Source organism: Solea senegalensis, linkage group LG2 (assembly GCF_019176455.1).
Source record: "Solea senegalensis isolate Sse05_10M linkage group LG2, IFAPA_SoseM_1, whole genome shotgun sequence".
Taxonomy (NCBI): domain Eukaryota; kingdom Metazoa; phylum Chordata; class Actinopteri; order Pleuronectiformes; family Soleidae; genus Solea; species Solea senegalensis.
Genome location: NC_058022.1, coordinates 34,428,816 through 34,449,210, shown reverse-complemented (window position 1 = coordinate 34,449,210; position 20,395 = coordinate 34,428,816). Strand labels below are relative to the sequence as shown.

Here is a 20,395-nt window from a genome sequence, read left to right as displayed (position 1 = left end):
TTTCCAGACTGCACGCTTATTTTGAAATACGATCGTCAACATTATGACAGGAAGTCATGTGACAGGACCTGCTGATCAAAACATAGTAGATTAAGAATTTAAGACGTGTTCCTAATAATCTGACCACACCCACAACATGTGATCTATAACGTGATCATGTGTTGTTGATCGTAATGATGTTATTGATGTTTAGGATCAGATCAGTTAACCCTTTATTTACAGATAAAGATCATAAACAAGTACAATATATAAAGATATTGGTTTCTCCTCTGAGGACTGAAGTCTGCAGACCGGTCCACAAAAGACGGGTCATAGAAGGTCTTTAGGACCTTAGTGTCCTCAGCAGGTAGAGTCTGCTCTGACCCTTCCTGACCAGGCCAGTTCATGTGAACACCCAGGTCTTTGTTACCATCTCGATGTCCTGGATGTTCTCCTGCAGAAATCCACCACCAGGTCCTTAGTTTTACCCGCGTTGATCTGGAGGACCGCTCTACAAAATCCTGGATCAGTTCTCTGTTCTCTCTGTCGTCATCATCTGTGATGAATTATCAGAGAACGCCTGCAGGTGACAGGAGGGGGTGCTGTAGAAGTCTGCAGTGTCCAGGGTGAAAAGGAACGGAGCCAGAACAGTTCCCTGTTGGACCCCTGTACTGCAGACAGCAGCCAGGTCCGACACACAATCCCTGATCCTCACCTCAACCTCATACTGGGGGTCGATCAGTCAGATAGTCCAGGATGGGAGGTGAGGATCCACTCCTGTGTGCCCAAGTTTGTCCTTCAGAAGTGTTAGCTGTAAGAGGTTCAATCAAAGAACCTGATCCTCACAGAGCTCCAGATTTCTCCAGGTGAGAAAGTTCAGTCCTGTGGGTCCATGACTGATCTCACCACAGCACCAGCCACTTGAGGATCTTCATCCTGCCACCGGCCTGTAGCTGTGGAGATCTTTGGAGGAGGACTTCCATGTCTGATACTCTCCCCAGTTTCAGGCTCATGGTGAAGATGATCCCCATAATCCCACACAGCTGAACCGTGCAGGATTTGAGGAGCCTGTAACTGATGCTGCCGTTAGGACCTGCAGCCTACTTCCCCTCCATCTTCTTGAGCTGGTTTCTCACCTGGTCAAGTGTGAAGGACAGAGGTGGGGGGGGGGTTGAGGTTTGTGGGAGTTGAGCGGTGGTGATGCAGATGAAGGACTGCAGCAGGACTGGCTGAATAAGTTCTCTACAGCTTGAGAGTCGGGCTCCGTTTGTCAGAGATGTTTTTCAGGCCTCTCCAGACTCCTCCTGCACAGACTTTAGCTCCTCCCTGTTTATCAATGATGTTATTGATCACCTGAAACTAAGAAGCTGAGGTCAAAGGTCACTGGGTCAGTGTGTGTGTGAACACCAGGATGTTTCACCTTTCCTGTTGAATCATGGGAGATTCACCCTCTCACTGATTAAAAACACATTTGTATGTTATTACCTTTGATTTCCTTTAACAAACACTGAGGGGGTGGAGTGGCTCAGTGGTTAAGACCGGTACCCTGTGTGCGAAAGACATCATAGTCGCAATGGTCGCAAGTTCGATTCCACCCCTGGCTGATTGTGCTCAATTCAATTGTAAGTCGCTTTGGATAAAAGCGTCTGCTAAATGACATGTAACATGTAACCCACCGCCCCACTGCTCCACTGCTGCTCCACTGCACTGACAGTCATCCACTCCAACAGCTTAACTAATGGGATTAGAGCAAAGAGAAAGAAGTCTCCGCCCACAGTCAAGACCCATCTGCTCACCTGAGAGAGAGAAAATCCTGGTGAAACATTGATGCCTCACGGACGTGGATGGACGAGTATTGGACAGAGGAGGTGGAAGTAAGACGTCTGTGAGACATGGCTGTGATGCTTTGGAGGTTGGTGCTGTGGGGCCTCGGGACTCTGCTGGTTTCAGGGACCCTGCTGGATTCAGGGACCGTGTTGATGGAAACAGGTTAGTATGAAGTCCTGCATCAGAAGTCTGTGTTTACTCCAACAGTCAAAGTTTGATGAGTTGTAGAACTGAAGTGAATCAGTTTGATTGACAGCTGTCTGTCCCTGCAGAGACCACTCGTGACCTAACGGTGGACTTTCAGGAACTCGGAGGACATTCAGGAGATACGACGGTGGCGTCAGATGAGCTTCTGTACCGACAACACGCGGCTGTGACCCGGAGGAAGAGGAGCATCTTGTTTCCTAGTGGAGTCAAACTGTGTTCTCAAGAGACTCAGGACCAGGTCTTCCAGAACCACCTGAGCTACTTTCACCTCAGAGGTTTGTCCGTGTTTCTTTTACATGATGTGTTCAGTGAAGCTCTTATGGATTTCAAGTCAAATGTGCTGTGGTTAAAGGGTGCTCATCCCTCAGAGGTCAGAGGTCAAGGGTTCTCAATCCTGGTCCAGCACACCTAATTCAAATAGTCTGCTCTTTAGTAAGCTCTACAGAATCCTGATAGCCACCCCTTCATTTGAGTCAGGTGTGTTGGACCAGGGAAAGATCTAAAACCTGCAGGACAGGTGGTCTCCTGGACCAGTATTTAGAAACCCTGGTCTTAGTCCAACTGTGTGTGTGTGTGCAGTGTGTCAGGAGACTGTGTGGGAGGCCTTTAAGATCTTCTGGGACCGGCTGCCAGAGGGGAATGAGTACCAGGACTGGGTCGGTCGCTGCATGAATGGCTCAGTCGGTGTCATGGACATGGGCAGCTTGTTCAGCCGGTCCGAGGAGCACGTCGCCCTCATCAGGAGCGTGAGTGAACTGCACTGTAAAAAGTGAACGTCATTGTGGATTTAGACGAGCAACAATTTCCCAGCACATCGGTCGATGTATGGCAAAGTTACAGGGCACTTCCTGCATGACCTGCACACAGGAAGTCGGCCATCTGAAACAGGAAGTGGGCTGTAATTTTGCCGTTCATTGAGAAAATATCAGCACATGAACTGAGTCAGGGCATAGCGCCACCTGTGATTCAGTGAGTTTATCTCCTCACTTTTTCTTGTCTTTCTTAAAAAGGTAAAAAAGGACTTTTGTCTCATGTGACCTTGAACTTTTCTTGGTCTTTGCTCATGACGTGTTTGTGTGTTTCAGAGAGTTTCCATGGCGACGTCTTTAAACAGGTCAGTGTGTGTTGATGTTGATGTTGATGTTGATGTTGATGTTGATGTTGTTGTTTTAACGCCTGTGTTGTTTCATCACCTGATGCAGTGTGTCCGTCACCTCAGCTCCGCCTCCTCCCTGCAGGTAGGCCTTTAAACACTTTATGAGTGTTATTATATACATGTATATAATAACACTATATATACATGTATACAGTATGTACATATATAATGATATATCAGAGAGAGTGAGTGATGCTTCACAGATGTTTTCTTGATTGACTGTTCATGTCTCTGTGTTTGTTAATGTGAGACTTTCTATTGATAGAAATGTTCATAAATGATTTTTATATCATAAACAGGAAGTCTTCAAATACACCAAACTGCCCTTTGGCAAATGTAACTAAGCCGTGTGTCCTCTGTCTTTGTCCCGCAGCTCTGACGCTGGACACTCGCAGACGGACACAGGTGAGTTTGTCTTGTTTTTGTCCACAAACCAGAATTAGTTCTTTGTTTTTCTGAAGCAAAGAAACCAGAAACATTTCAGAATCATGAGCTGAAAGAGTAAAGAAGAGTTTTATTACATTAGTTTGACATCTATTTTCCTATTTTTATTATGAAGTTTCCGTCAAAACAAAGACTTTTACTTTGAAATGGTTGATATTATGATGACAGCTCAGAGCTGACCTGGTGACCGAGTGAAAGACAGAGATGTGGGACTGTCAGACGTACAAACACTTAAATGTCCATCCAAGATTAAAGGTGGGGGTGGGGGGGCAGGAGACGGCAGATTCTGTCTCTCAGAATAGACTAGTAAGCCTATTTACAGTCTGCTCAGTGGGGGACGCTCCAGCGGAGATGAGTCCAACTGTCTCATACTGGCAGTCTGGGTCCAGGTCCAGGTACCAGTGTAGCTGATAAGATCCTGGTCTGGGTTAGGGTTTCTAAAGTCCTGGTTCAAGCCTGTGATTCCAAAGTGAGGACATTTTGTTATAGTGAGGACACCATTTGACTTTGGTACCCTAAGGGAACAGTGCTAAAGATCAGAAGGTTGAGGCTGGTTATTTTGGTTCTATTCTATTCCTCATGGAAACACATAAAACTACATACTGAACCGAACTGAACCAAACTGAACCGTACTGAGCCAAACTGAACCGTACTGAACCGTACTGAACCAAACTGAACCAAATTGAACGTACTGAACAAAACTGAACTGAACCAAACTGAATCAAACTGAACCAAACTGAACCGTACTGAACTGAACGTAACCAAACTGAATCAAACTGAATCAAACTGAACCAAACTGAACGTATGAACCAAACTGAACCGTACTGAACCAAATTGAACCGTACTGAACCAAACTGAATCAAACTGAACTGTACTGAACCAAACTGAACCGTACTGAACCAAACTGAACTGCTCCACTCGGTGGAAATGCGCTCTTCATTTAGCTTTAACCAACATTAAGTAGCGTTTGAGTTAATGGTTAAAGTTGTGTCCAGCTCATCCTTTTCTTTTCCTTGGTTTACTCTCACTCGACAGGAGAAGACGTTTTCACACTCGGACCAGAGACGACTTCACTGTCAGTCCTCACTGATGCTGACACTCTCACAGAATCTGAAGCTGGAGACACAGCTGAGGACACAGAAGACTCTGTTACCCACAAAGAAGAGGGAACCGTTCAGGATACGATGAAGAAAGAGACGGTAGAATCTGCAGATGATGTAAATCCTGGTGAGGTGGTGGTGGAACCTGACCAAGAGGTGCTTCAAGAAGTCACCCCAAAGAGTGTGACAGAAGCTGCTGTTGAGGTTCTTAGTAAGACCACTGTAGTACCTGTGACAGCAGCTGTCTCTGTGGATCACTTAGGACTGGGGGTATCTCCAGAACTTGGTGCTGAGGACCTGTCAGAAGGCATCATGGTGGTGATCCCAGAAGGTGGAGGTGCAGAAGAGGGTCCAGAAGAAGAAATTAACGACTCTTTAGTAGACGTCATCCTAAATGTAAGTTCAGTGTTAGAAGAACCCACCAAGGATTCACCTGAGCTCACCACTCACCTGAGCTCACCAACAGGACCAACTGCAGCATTTCTTGAAGAACCTGAAGACAACGTTCATACATCACCAGTGGAACATCCTTCAGATGCTGTTGTAGAACATAGCCGAGATAAAACTGAAGACAACACAGAGGTACTCGCAACTGAATTGCTCCTGAAATTTCCAGATTCAGAGGAGAAAGTGACACTAACGCCTGAGATTACTTCTGAGCCTTCTGTGGTGACTTTAGATGATGAAAGGGAAACCGACATCTATGACACAAAGGAGATAAAACCAAATACTACAGTGGTTAAAACCTATGAAGATAAACCAGCTGCAACACACACTACAGACAAACCAGAGGAGGCAGCAGAAGAAGAAAAGGCCTCTGACACTGCTGCTAAAGTGGAAAAAGAAAAACTAGTTCCTGTAGAATCTCCAGCTGAAGAACCACAGAAAGCAGAGGAGGGGACAGTTGTGTTAACAGAAGAACCAACTGAAGGTGGAGAAGAAATACTTGTAGAACCTGAAGATGAAGTACACAGAGTAGTGACCACATTTAATCACTCAGAAGATGCTGTAAAAGAAGCAGAACCTGAAATCAAATCTGATGGTGATGTAATTGACCTTGACTTTACGCCTGTAGATAAAACAGAAGAAGGAGCTGGAGTTGAGATATTAGAGGATAGAGAAGAATTTGATGTTGAAGAACCAAGAGCAGAAGTGGGTAAACCAGAGGTTACACATGAGGTAAGACCACAGACCTTCTCAGGGTCTGTTCTTCTAGAAGACACAAGTGAACCCATGATAACTGCAGAACTTCCAAGAAGCTCTGTGTTTCAAGTAACTCCAGCAACCACAATGGAGGGCCCTACGCTGGTGGAGGATCCAGTAAGTAAGCTCCCAGAACCTGGACACGTTGAAATAGATGTCACCCCAGAGTCTGCGAGTGAAGCTGCAAGTGAATCCACAGGTGTTGTGACTCACATGTATTCAGGGATGACTTTAGGATCAGAAAGCCCACATGAGGTCACCCCAGATCCTTATGAATTGGTTGCCCCGCAACCTGAATCTAAAGAAAACCTCACTCCGTCAGAGGTTCCCAGAAAGAACGTTGGTGACGTCTCTATTTATATAAAAGCAGAGGATCCTGGGAAAATCCTGACCGTTGATCCAGCTGAAGAACCATCTGAGTCCTCAGAGAGAATCATGTCAGAAACTGTTGTGGGTATTTTTGTGCAGAGTACCCTGGTTATCAAGGAGGCTACGCCCAGCCCCTCTTTGGGAGTTGCAACCAAGTATGTGGTTGAGTACAATAATGGAAACTTCCCTGACCCGACAGAGAGACCTTATGACACCGATGGCAGCTTATTGGAGAACAACGGCTTTGGTTTAGAGGACGACACAGAGAACTCGGTAAACAGATCAACGGGTGTCAGTCAACACTTTTATCCAACTTTTGGTACCAAACAAATAATCTGTGTGATTGCTGTCTCTGTTGCGGCTCGTTCAGATTGGCAATGAGATAGACAACACTTTGTTGCGGCCCCCGAGGCCCCTGAAGGACCAGGTGGTGGATCTGAGCATCAAACTTAGAGGAGAAACCTATAACGATGCTCTGAGAGACCCAAGCAGCTTCCACTACCAGCTACTGACCCGAAGGTTCACACGCAAGGTAAAAGATCCACTGTTGTATCGTAATGTGCCTCAACATGAACATCTTACCTCAACCTGTGTGAGGATGAACGTGTGAGGATGAACATGTGATGATGAACGTATGACGATTAATGTGTGAGGATGAACTTATGACGATGAATGTGTGAGGATTCATGTGTGACAATTAACGTGTGAAGATGAATGTGTGAGGATGAACGTATGGCGATTAATGTGTGATGATGAACATATGAGGATGAATGTGTGAATGTGGGGTTGTGGACTTTCCTCAGAATGTTTTCATGTTGTGTGGAAACAGTGTGGTGTGTTGTTGTGTTGTTGTGATTCCTCATCCTCTCCACACTTGTTGTGTTGTATCTCAGGATCAAGTTCTTTCCCTAATAACCTCTGCCCGCCCCACCTCCTGCCCCCTTGACCCTATCCCCTCTCACCTTCTTCAGTCAATTGCTTCTGATCTTCTTCCTTTCCTCACCCACCTCATTAACACATCGCTATCATCTGGTTGCTTTCCGGACTCTCTTAAAGAGGCCAGATTGACCCCCCTCCTTAAAAAAACCCACCCTTGACCCGTCTGAAGTAAATAACTACAGACCTGTCTCTCTTCTTCCTTCTCTCTCCAAAACTCTGGAGCGTGCTATCTTTAATCAACTCTCCTCCTACCTTCACCGGAACAACCTTCTTGATCCTCTTCAGTCTGGTTTTACAGCAGGTCACTCAACCGAAACTGCACTTCTTGCTGTCACTGAGCAACTCCACACTGCCAGGGCTGCCTCTCTCTCCTCTGTGCTCATCCTCTTGGACCTTTCTGCAGCGTTTGACACAGTTAACCACCAGATCTTTACTTCCTCCCTTCAAGAACTAGGTGTCTCAGGCTCTGCACTTACCCTACTCTCGTCCTATCTTCAAAACCGAACATACGGAGTAACCTGGAGAGGATCTGTGTCGGAACCCTGTCCTCCAGCTACTGGGGTCCCTCAGGGGTCTGTCTTGGGCCCTCTCCTCTTCCCTCTATACACCAACTCTCTTGGTTCTGTTATTCTCTCTCATGGTTTTTCCTATCACAGCTACGCCGATGACACCCAACTCATTCTCTATTTTCCCAGTTTCGACACACATGTTGCAGAAGGAATCTCCGCTTGTCTGACCGACATCTCTCAGTGGACGTCTGACCATCACCTGAAACTCAATCTCGACAAGACTGAGTTTCTCTTTCTCCCACCACAGACCTAACCATCACCCTCGAAAACTCTGTGGTAACTCCTTCTCATACTGCAGGAACCTGGGTGTAACACTTGATGACCATCTCTCCCTCACTGCCAACATTGCTGCAACAGTTCCATCACACAGCGGTGATGCCTTCAATGTCCTCTTTAGAAAAGCTCTTGATCTTGTTTCCTTGTGCAAGTCAACACAAATGAGTCCAGTGACTGCTGTCCTGGACCTTATTCTAAGCTAACTGCTAATCCCAGATTGGTTCGCGGGGGTAGCAGCTCTTGCAGGGGCCCCAGACTTCCCTTTTCCCACATGGTCCAACTCCAGGTTCTCCCCGGCCAGTGAGGAGTTAAAATCTCGTCCTTGGTCTGCCCCAAGGTCTCCTCCCAGTTGGACGTGTCAGGAACCACCCCCCCGCATGGCATCCTTACATTACATTACATTACATGTCATTTAGCAGACGCTTTTATCCAAAGCGACTTACAGTTGAATTGAGTACAATCAGCTAGGGGTGGAATCGAACTTGTGACCATTGCGACTACAATGTCATCTCATCTCATCTGCAACAGTTCCATCTTGCAGATACATGTTACACAACATCAGAAGGATGCGGCCTCTTCTAACCCAGAAGGTGGCACAGGTTCTGGTCCAGGCTCTACTCATCTCAAGCTTGGATTACTGCACCTCCTTCCTGGCTGGTCGCCCTGCGTGTGCCATAGGACCTCTGCAACTCATCCAGAATGCGGCAGCTCGACTGGTCTTCAACTTACCAAAATTCTCCCACACTACACCGCTCCTCCGCTCCCTTCACTGGCTTCCTGTAGCTGCTCGCATCCGCTTCAAGACTCTAGTGCTTGCGTTCCATGCTACAAACGGATCCGGTCCAGCCTACATCCAGGACATGATCAAAACCTACACCCCAGCCCGCCCACTCCACTCTGCATCGACAAACTGGCTCGCTGCCCCCTCACTGAGAGGATCGCAGAGGCATTCGCAGAACTCAAGACTGTTAACTGTCCTCGCTCCCAAATGGTGGAACGAGCTCCCCATCGACATCCGGACAGCGGAAAGCCTCCACATCTTCCAAAACAATGGAAAAACACATTTCTTCCGACTCTACCTCGACTAAGACGATGACGACAAAAAAAAACTTATACATCGCACTTATGACTAGCACTTTGTGACTTTCCTTGTCCTCTCCACAGTCTGTTGTTCTGTGGTGTGTTGTTGTGTTTTTGTGATTCCTCGTCCTTTCCACACTGTTGCTCTGTGGTGTGTTGTTGTGTTGTTGTGATTCCTTGTCCTCTCCACACTCTGTTGCTTTGTGGTGTGTTGTTGTGTTGTTGTGATTCCTCGTCCTATCCACACTCTGTTGCTCTGCGGTGTGTTGTTGTGTTGTTGTGTGTCAGTTTCCTGGTCTCTGGCAGCGAGCGGCAGAAGCAGAGTGGGAAAATCTTCACAGGACAAATGTGTGCGAGCAGTGAGTCATTGTGAGTCGGTGCCAGGAAAGAGAACGTGTTCCTGCAGCGCTGGGACTGTTTCTGGTTTAGTGTCATTAAGGAGGGAATGTGAAGCAGCCTCAGGACTCCACAATAAAGACCTTTGTAACCTGTTAGCGCCCCCTGTGGCAACAACCACACAAAACACTGAGTCACATGTTCACGTCTTCAGACTGTGTGTGTCCTGTTCTAATGTCTGTGTAAATAAAGTCCTGACTCATGTCCTACATCACCGCGCTCTTCTTTGTTCATCGTGCTCTTCTTCATTCACCGTATTCTTCTTTATTTGCTGCGCTCTTCTTCATTCGCCGCGTTCTTGTACGTTCACCGCGTTCTTCTTCTTTCACTGCGTTCTTCTTCGTTCGCCATGTTCTTCTTCGCTCACCGCGCTCTTCTTCATTTGCCGTGCTCTTCTTCATTCACCCTGTTCTTGTTCGTTCACCACGTTCTTCTTCAAACGCCACTTACAGTCAACAAACATGAGACGTGCAGGACCAACAGTTAGTATCTGTGACCTTTGACCTGTGTGTGTCCTGCAGATTGAAGAGGCCTTTGAGAGGCTGCCGGGGTTTAAAGACGCACACGTCCTAGAGTTCAGGTGAGAACAGCTGACAGTGAAGTGTGTGAGGAAATGTTTACATGAATCTAATGGTTTCTCTGTGTGTGTGTGTGTTTGTGTGTGTTCTTAGGCCTCAGAAGGATCTGAATCGGTGAGTCTCTCACACACACACACACACAGGCTTGACTGGTCACAAGGTCGTGACCTCAGAGAGTCTCTGTCTTAAATCCTCTTTCACCCTCCGCTCCACTGCCACCGCTCTAATTTCCACTTAACGTCTAACAGTCCTCAGCTGTTAAGTGGGATAAGTCGCTCACCGTCCACCGTCCACTGTCCACCGTCTCACTTACTAACCCTAACCCTTAAAATTAAAGTACAAAAACCGATTGATTGATTTATATTTAATGGACTTTAACAGCCCACCTGCCGTACTGTGATTGGGAATCACTGCATTGTGGTTTTCAAAGGGACGTTGTAAGTGAAAGAGAGTAGTACTTCATGTTACATGTGGTGTACCACAAGGATCCATGCTGGGGCATTTGCAGAATTTGGTTTGTGGACAAAAACAAGACATTTTGCCATTTTATGGACCAAACAAATACTTGATTCATGGAGAAAATAATCTATAGATTACTGGATTATGAAAAGAATTGTTAGCTACAGCCCTAATAAAGTCACTTGTGTCCTCTCCTCTCAGTGGTCTGGTGGTCCTGGTTCACTACACCATCACGCTGGAGGTAGACGGAAGTGGAATCCCCAACGACACCCTGGACTTCATCTCTCTGCAGAACAACCTTGTGGAGAAGAGTTACCCTGGTGCTGCCGAGCAGCCCACTGTCGTCTACACCATCACTGACTTCCGTAACTACATCACAGAAGCGCTGCATAAAGACGACTTCATGACCAACGGCAGTCTGGAGACGCTGGCCGAGCCGCCGCCGCAGGAGAACGGTACGACACACAGCAGTGATGCCTTCAATGTCCTCTGTAGAAAAGCTCTTGATCTTGTTTCCTTGTACAAGTCAACACAAATGATTCCAGTGACTGCTGTCCTGGACCTTATTCTAAGCTAACTGCTTATCCCAGATTGGTTCGCGGGGGTAGCAGCTCTTGCAGGGGCCCCAGACTTCCCTTTTCCCACATGGTCCAACTCCAGGTGCTCCCCGGCCAGTGAGGAGTTAAAATCTCGTCCTTGGTCTGCCCCAAGGTCTCCTCCCAGTTGGACGTGTCAGGAACCACCCCCCCGCATGGCATCCTTACATTACATTACATTACATGTCATTTAGCAGACGCTTTTATCCAAAGCGACTTACAGTTGAATTGAGTACAATCAGCTAGGGGTGGAATCGAACTTGTGACCATTACGACTACAATGTCTTTCGCACACAGGGTACCGGTCTTAACCACTGAGCCACTCCACCCCCACTTACTCTACTACTCCAAGTCCCTCCTTATCTCTGAGGGAGACCCCAGTTGCCCTTCTGAGAAAACCCATGGCTTATGAACACAGTTGAGGGTAGGATTGAAGATTGACCAGTAGATCGAGAGCTTTGCCTGTTTTTCGTCACAATGGTGCGGCAGAGCAAACTCAATACCGCTCCCGCTGCAAACTTGCAGCACATAACCTTTAGTTTCTGTGTATCTACTCATGTTTCAATCTCCGTCCATTTGTTTTCTACTGCTTGTCCGGGTCTGGGTCATGGGGGCAGCAGTCTCAGCTGTGAGGCCCAGAAACTCCCTAACCCAGCCACGTCAATCAGCTCTCCCAGTGGGACACTGAGGCGTTCCCAGGCCAGCCATTAGATCTAATCTCTCAAGCGTGTCCTGGGTCTGCCCCGGGGCCTTTCTTCCGGTTGGGCGTGTACAAAGCTCTTTTCGAGGGAGATATCCAGGAGGCATCCTGATTAGATGCCTGAACTCCTCAGGTGGTTAATCTCCCAACCGTCCATACTTCTCACCCTTTCTCTTAGGGTAAGCCCAGACACCCATCTTTTGGTCACTGCCCACAGTTTGTTACCTTAGGTGAAGGTTGGAGCGTAGATTGACCGGTAAATTGAGAAAGAAAAAGTTGCATCTCATTAGGTGTAAATGCACTTTTATAAACACTGACTGTTGTCTCTGTAGCAGAGAACTTGTTGCCTTCCGTGAAGCCAACGAGTCAACCGGCCAACACCTTCAACAGCATGGTGGGTCTGAAATACACAATAACTCATCAGCTGTTTCTGTTTCTTCAGATCAGTTTAAGTATGATGTCATATGTCTGTCCTCAGGACAACGTTTTAGCGGCAGAGAAGCCTCCGGACACTCCGAGCCATGAGGTGGAAATTAATGACGTGTTCCTGAAGAAGGACGACTTCCTGTTTGACACCTTTGATCCGTGGAAAGATCCTCGGAGTCGCAGTGTGAGTGAGAACGACGTCTTCATGTTTGACGAGAGGACAACTTCTCCACCGACTGAATTCCCTGACAAGACGTTGGACCTGGAGCGACCAAATCAAGATAGTGAGAAGAGAATTAGTCTTGTTTATGTTTCTGGTGACTCTTCAGTGTTTGTCCCTGAAACTAAAACTCGTGTTTTCTACTTCACAGAAAATGGACATATTGAAGACGAGGGATTTCTTCTCAGTAACACTGCTGATGCCGGTGACCACATTTCCAGAGGAGCCCTGCCTGGAACCCCTCCTCCATCAACGATGTCTCAGAAGGGTGCTGAGACCCTGTTGACTGATGGATCTGGCTCTGGTTTCTCTGGAGATGGTCAGGAACCTGATCTTTGGTCAAGGCAAACATCTGATAGTAGCGTTCTGTACAAAGAGAGGGATGACAATCTGGAGGTGCTACCACCTCCTGATCTGGAGGAAACTGATGAGGAGGAAGAAGACCAGGATGAGGAGTGGGTTGTTGTTGAGCTGCCAACTACTGAGAAAGTGGATTTGGATGCTATGGGAGGAGAAGTAACAAAAGTTCCTCCACTGCAGACAACAACATTTCCTGCTATTGGGGAGTCATTGCTAAACCGTGGGAATGAGGAACCTTTTCATGAAATCGTCGTGGTCACACCACACATTAACACTGACCCACGACACTCAACCACAACTGAAGCTCCTGTATTCTCACCCAAAGTAGCATTGAATGATGAACTGTCCATACAAACAGTTGAAATGTCTGGCATCTATGAAGACTATACCTCAACAGAACCACACATGGATTTGCAACCGGTCACAGACTCACCTGAATCTGAGACTTGGACCCGTGAGGCCCCGGTCTTTGTTGAACCAACTGAATTGGCAGGTGAGCTTCAAGAAAGATCTGACGTGACAGAAGTAACTACTTTAGCTGTGACTCAGCTTCCAGTCGTTACAGTTGAGTTGATGTCAACAGAAGATGTAGCTGAGGAAGCGGAGGCTGAAGTTTCTCATACTGATGCTTCCTCAACCAAAGAGTCCCCTGCTTTTGTAGTGTTTGACACAATAACAATCAAAGAGTCTATCTTAAAAACAGTCACAGAGGAACCACAAGGACTGGAGGAACTCACTGACATACCCAAACTACTGCTGCCAGAACCTGCAGGTCACATTGAGGTTGAGATCTTAGAGGAGCAGCACATAGGCACCACTCATCCCTCATCAACAACAACAACAACAACTGCAGCACTGGTGATTGAATCTCTTGGCACAGACCTGGTCTTGGATGAAGTCATGGTTGTCACGACTGTTGCACCCATCTTAATTTCATCCAAAAATTCAGATGACAGCAACAGCAGCAGCGCCGTGCTCTCACCTGAGATGGACTCGCCTTTCACTCGAGTGTCTGATTCGGCTCCCGAAGACGAGGACCTGGTTCAAAATGAACTACCGAGTTATGAAGATGTTGAGGAAGTTCCAGTAAGTGCTCTGTCTCCAGCACCATCTTCAGAAGCTTCTTCCACAGACGAACGTGTGGGCATGACCTCGACTGATACGTCACAAGCAGGAGAAGCTACAGATGTTTTCCAGATGATTTCCTCACCACAGGACACCCCTGCTACTGAGATACAAACTTCTGAGCATAGCTTCTCCAATGTGCCAACCATCGACGTCAGCTTTGACCTGTTTCAGTACAGTGGTGTGGCAACTGCAGGCGACAGCAGTGGTTATTCCAGTGGGGCTCATGGGTCAGATTTGGATGCTATCGTATTACCGACCCGCCCAGGCAGAGCCCTGACTGTGTTTTTCAGTCTGAGGGTGACCAACATGGCTTTTTCCATGGACCTGTTCAACAAGAGTTCGCCTGAGTACAAGGCCCTGGAGCAGCGGTTCCTACAACTGGTGAGACCTCAAAGAAATCTGGTTTCTGTAAATAACCCTTATCAATGTCACCTCATACTTGACACTTGTCTTTGTCTCCTCTCTGTACAGCTGGTCCCGTATCTACAGTCCAACTTGAACAACTTTAAGAACCTGGAGATTCTGAACTTCAGGAACGGCAGCATTGTGGTTAACAGCAGAATGAGATTTGGTAAACCTGTTCCCCAAGGTGTCACCAATGTCGTCTACTTGATCCTGGAGGACTTCGCCGATACTGCTTACCAGACCATGAACCTGGCCATTGACAAATACTCACTGGACGTAGAATCAGGTAAAGCCGTCGGTTTATGAAGGATCATAATAGCTCAGGTCATGGTTTTTTAGATTTCAGGTTTTTAACACCGATATTTGAGGATGTTTTAAACGTGTTTGAGGACATTTGCGACATGTTTGAGGATGTTTCTGACGTGTTTGAGGACATTTAATACATGTTTGAGGACTTTCTGACGTGTTTGAGGACATTTGAGACATGTTTGAGGACGTTTGAGACGTGTTTGAGACGTGTTTGAGACGTGTTTGAGACGTGTTTCTGATGTGTGTTTCTGACTGACATGTGTGAGGACGTTTGAGATGTGTTTGAGGACATTTGAGAAGTGTTTGAGGACGTTTGAGATGTGTTTGAGGACATTTGAGATGTGTTTGCGGACGTTAGAGATGTGTTTGAGGACGTTTCTGTGTGAGGGCGTTTGAGATGTTTGAGGGCGTTTGAGGCGTGTTTGAGGGCGTTCTGGCGTGTGTGAGGGCGTTTGAGGCGTGTTTGAGGGCGTTCTGATGTGTGAGGCGTTTGAGATGTGTTTGAGGCGTTTGACGTGTTTGACGTTGGAGATGTGTTTGAGGACGTTTCTGACGTTTTTGAGGACGTTTGAGACGTGTTTGAGACGTGTTTGAGAAGTGTGAGGACGTTTGAGACGTGTTTGTGATTGTTTTAAGTTGTCCGTGCTGCATGGTTGAGTCCTGAGCAGCTTTGGTGTGGTCAGGACTAAGACCGGAGATAATCTGTGTCCACTACGTCTCTGTGGTCAGGACTAAGACCAGAGATAATCTGTCTGAGAGGAACGTGAGCAGCAGGACACCTGTCTCACTGTGGACTCTGCTGAACTGGATAGATTATGAACCGTCTCTTTCCCTGTCCAGGTGAATACAGTGGACATTAAGTTTTGAGTAGCTTTTACTTGGAGTCTGCAGATCAAAGGATTTGTCCTCATGTCCTCCACTGTCCTGTCACTTCCTCCATCAGCTCTTTAATCTGTCTGAGCCAATCAGAGGAGCCGCTGACTGTCTGATAACTGTAATCTATCAATGAGTCACCATGGTTCTCATCCTCTCATTCTGAGGGACATGAAGTCGCTGTGAGGACCACGGTGTCCTCTGAGGGACATGTCCTGTGTGAATTCAATATTATCATTCTTTATGTTATTGTGAGTCAATAATGATCAGTTACAAGAACGTTAAAACAAGATGGCGTCCGAGCTGCGTTGTTAACGGTTAATAAACGGTTAATAAACGCAGAAGGTGCAGGTGGACGGTGAACTGTTTTCTGTGTTTAATAACGAGGACGAGACGGATGAATCCTGGTTTGGTCTTCATTAATGATCTAGTATTAAAAATGGCTCCTCCTCCTCGACCTGAGCTTCTGGGAATATGGGTGTTAGCATGAGTGTTAGCATGAGTGGGTGGAGTCATAATCTTCATGTAACCAAGTTTCAGTTACACAGAATAAATCAATGCAATTGTCAGTAATGAGATCATTTATTATATTTCAAAGTGTTTGATTTTATTGTCGTATTAATCTTAAATTAGAACGTCTAACTCTGTTTGATATGGATTTACTTATGTTGGTAGGTCGGGGGACAGACACACAGACACACAGACAGCGGAACAACAGGAAGTGACACAATATGTTACCACCAATGTGTGTGCGCATGTGTGTGTGTGCGTGTGTGAGGCCACGCCCCCTACATGCACTGTCACATGACATCACAGATTATTTCTAAAGAATATATTATGTTGTATTAACATTCTTTTTCACTTCCTGTTGGTGGTGGTCTCAGGCGACGGGGCGGATCCTTGTAAGTTCCAGGCGTGTAACGACTTCTCCAGGTGTCAAGTGAACCCGTGGTCGGGCGAGGCCGAGTGCGTGTGCGACGCGGGTCACGTGAGCGTGGACGGCCTCCCGTGTCAGAGCGTCTGCGACGTCCAGAACGACTTCTGCCTCAACGACGGCAAATGTGACGTCATCCCCGGCAAGGGCGCCATCTGCAGGTCAGAGCTGGAATCACTGTCTTCAGACGACTTGAGGATTTGAGGCAGAGCTTTTATTTTGGCGGTCTGTCTGCAGGTGTCGAGTCGGAGAGAACTGGTGGTATCGTGGCGAGCACTGTGAAGAGTTTGTCTCTGAGCCGCTGGTGGTCGGCATCGCCGTGGCCTCCGTGGCTGGTTTCCTCGTGGTGGCGGGCGCCATCGTCTTCTTCCTGTCGAGGACGCTGCGAGAGCAGTACGACGGCGAGGACTCTGAGGACCCGGTGAGGTGAGACATGCCGTCTTTGGATTAGTCTTTGTGGACTTCGTGGGATTTAAGAGACGTGTTTGTCCTCTTCCAGACGCGGCGACAGCAAGTTCAGCCCCGCGTTAGAGAGCGATCCAGTCGGCGTGCAGTACTACCGCCGCTATGACGACGACCTGCCGCAGTACTACAGCCGCCGTGACCGTGACCTACCAGAGTGCGAGGACTTGAAACACGTCTACCAGAACACGACGCTGTCCACAGAGGTGAGTGGTTTCTATATATGTGTGTGTGTGTGTGTGTGTATGTTTCCTTTTCTTTTATTGGAAACATAAGAAACATATACTCACATCTTATTACAGACTAAACACAAACAAATGGAATTGTAAATTTGCACGGAAGTAACAACATTACAACCCCTGTATCCCACAAGGCCACTTCTCATGTACCTCCCACCCAGGATCTCTCCCCCAAAAGAAAAGAAAATAAGTAATTAATTAAAAATAAAATGAAAATCAAGGTCGGCTGTGCTGCACCCTGTCTTCAGCTAACTCGTGAGCTGCCTCCCAGGCCTGCAAAGTCTTAGGGTTGCCCCGTGTAAGCGGGCAACAGACCACTCCATCAAAACAATTTCAAGAAACGAACTCGCCCACTGCTGCCAAGCCAAGGGATGTGGAGGCTGGACCTAAGGACCAGCATCGTCTTGGCTGCGGTGAGAAGACGTCTATGCTGCAGGGACATCGTCATTAAGCAAAAATAAGACCGGGGAGACTGGGATCCTGATTTTAAGAATATCACTTAAAGTGAGAGAAACTTCTTTCCAGAATCTAACCACTCCCAGTAAACATGCAAGAATGACCCTTGAGCATTAAGTGGACAAAGATGTGATGACCCTCCTGGGCTGAGGTACATCCTGTGAACATACTTACCGCTAATGTACCACTGAGGGTTTTTCCACACTGTGTCCCAGCAAATCTCTCCATCATTTACTCCATTCAAATCTCTATTCCAGATACCCTCTACTCGTACGGGTCTGCTGGGTCCAGAAAAAAAATCCTTTGATGCTTGGAACTGTGAGACAGTTTATCCAGTATCGTGTTTACAGTACAGTTCATGTCTGCACCAAGGATAAGCGAGAAATCCTGAAGATGGAAAGAACAATTCATATTGGGATGAAGCAATATAAGAAGTCCTACCATCCACACTACCAAACTGTCCTAGTTATTGAGAGGTTACGTCAAACAAACATAATAATGTTTGTTTGAAAATCGATGGACGTCTATATTTCTTAAGTGAGACTCGTGTATAAAGGCAACATCCACATTCCAGCGGATTACATGCATACTATTCATAAGAATAGACAAAATGTGAAACTAAAGAGTTGAGAGGGATCATCCCACCCTAAAACCCCTGTCGCCATGAACCCGCCACTCTCCAAAGAACGAGAGAGGGCATGAAAACAAAAACCCACACAAACGTAAAAACATGTGAGACCTGTGATCCTCCTTCCCAGTGCACGGGCAGGACCCCCGATAACAATTACAAATACACCATTCCATAGTAATGATAATGAAAACTGTAAATGAGCTACATAGTTCAAACATGGTGTCGGCTGTAGGTGCATTTTAGCACTGAATACAAATAAAACATGGCTGGTAAGATTTACAGCCTCTCTGTGAGAACAGGAAATAACCAACAACAACAACAACATATTGTAAAGGATTATATTGTTTGTCAGCTGAGACACCACATCCTCCAAGAAACACGAGAACCCGGAAACACGAGAACCCGGAAACACGAGAACCAAGAAACGAGGGAGCCAAGAAACCGCGAGAACCAGTGCAAGGAACAAGAAACCGCGAGAAGCAAACCGCGAGATCAAAACAGGGAACCAAGAAACGAGGGAACCGGAGCCGAGGTCGAACAGAACAAAACCGCAATGAAACCGAGAATTCCGAGATGCGGGGAAACAAAACTGCGAGAACCGGGAAACACGAGCAAACGAGGGCGAACCGCGAGAACCAGAAACCGCGAGAACCAAAAACAGAACCGAACGCGACAAAGAAACCGCGAGGAGCCGAAACCGCAGCCAGAAACGCGAGCAAAACCGGAAACACGAGCAAAACGCGAGAACCGAGCACCACGAGGAACAAGAAACCGCGAGCAAACACGAGAAACAAACCGAGAACCGGAAACCGCGAGAACCGGAAACCGCGAGAACCGGAAACCGCGAGAACCAGAAACGCGAGCAAAAACCGAGGCAAAACGAGGAACAAACGAGAACCCGTAAACACGAGAAACAAGAAACACGAGAACCCGGAAACACGAGAACCAAGAAACACAAATGAATAAATGAATGTATGAATGAGTGAATGAGTGAATGTTTGTGTGCAGGAGGTCCAGGAGCGTCTGAGGATCATCCAGTTGTGTACCAGAGACCAACACTTTGCAGACTTTGTGCGACAAACACAAGTGTGAGTAAATGGAACGCGTGGACATCTCACACCTGCGTCCAACTCATTACACCATGAAGACGTTGTCTTTGTCTGTCCTCAGGTTCCTGGAGAGACGCAGCAGCTTCGACACATAGAGACAGAGGACAGAAGTGATGTCATGACTTTGTCACTGATTGGCTGTCCGCCTTCCCCTTTGACCTTTGAAAGGGAGGAGTCTTCTGTGTCTTCCTCCTGAACTTAACTTTGACCCTGCAGTGTGACCTATGACCTGTAAATCCTGGTGTGTTTTCACTGTTTCCTGTTTGTCTTAATCTTTGATCTGTCGCCTCAGCTGTTTCCTGTCTGTGACTCCGCCCCATCAGTGCCTTCGCCGCTTCTTTGGGACGTGATTGTTTTGCAGTATTTTCCGATCCTTTGACGTTAAATCTGCGTCGCGACAGCGCACATCAACAAGCCCCGCCTCTTCTGTCTTTTGTCCGTCACACTATTGTTTACATTTCTGTCCGATAAATCCTGGTTCCCACTGTTAGCATAGATTTGTTTTCTTGTTTTCACGTGTTTACAACGTACAAAGTTTACGCTGTAACTTCACACGTTCATGTCGTTCATGTCGTTCATGTCGTAACAACTTCACAAAAACATCACTCGAAACGTGTTAAAAAATCATTATGTTACAATGTCGTTCATGTTGTCACAATAAATGTGAATTATGTTACAAAAATGTTATAATGTATGTGTGTGTGTGTGTGAGAGTGGGTATTACTAATGTTGTGGGGACCTAAAACTGTTTACACAGTCACATTATGGGGACTTGTCTTCCTTGTGGGGACAAAAATCAAGTCCCCACAACGTAAATGACTACATTTTAAGGTGAAGACATGTTTTAAGGTTAGGTTGAGGTTAGGATTAGGATTAGGATTAGGCCAGTAATTGTGGTTAAGGTTAGAGTAAGTCTCCAGGAAATGAATGTAAGTCAATGCAGTGTTCCCTCAAGTGTGTGTGTG

General features: G+C 46.8%; 1 protein-coding gene across 1 annotated transcript; it reads left to right on the top strand.

Annotated features, from left to right (window-relative positions):
• The first annotated feature begins 1,791 nt into the window (after nt 1-1,791).
• impg2b (interphotoreceptor matrix proteoglycan 2b) lies at nt 1,792-19,844 on the top strand. The gene is made up of 20 exons (XM_044016090.1): nt 1,792-1,968; nt 2,079-2,288; nt 2,593-2,759; nt 3,099-3,127; nt 3,216-3,251; nt 3,543-3,574; nt 4,649-6,558; nt 6,656-6,817; nt 10,067-10,125; nt 10,217-10,237; nt 10,784-11,037; nt 12,211-12,272; nt 12,357-12,588; nt 12,676-14,393; nt 14,484-14,703; nt 16,484-16,694; nt 16,771-16,959; nt 17,033-17,201; nt 19,330-19,409; nt 19,492-19,844. The coding sequence occupies exons 1-20, from the start codon at nt 1,872-1,874 to the stop codon at nt 19,523-19,525; spliced, it is 5,892 nt and encodes a 1,963-aa protein (XP_043872025.1). The 5' UTR covers nt 1,792-1,871; the 3' UTR covers nt 19,526-19,844.
• Nucleotides 19,845-20,395: the final 551 nt, after the last annotated feature.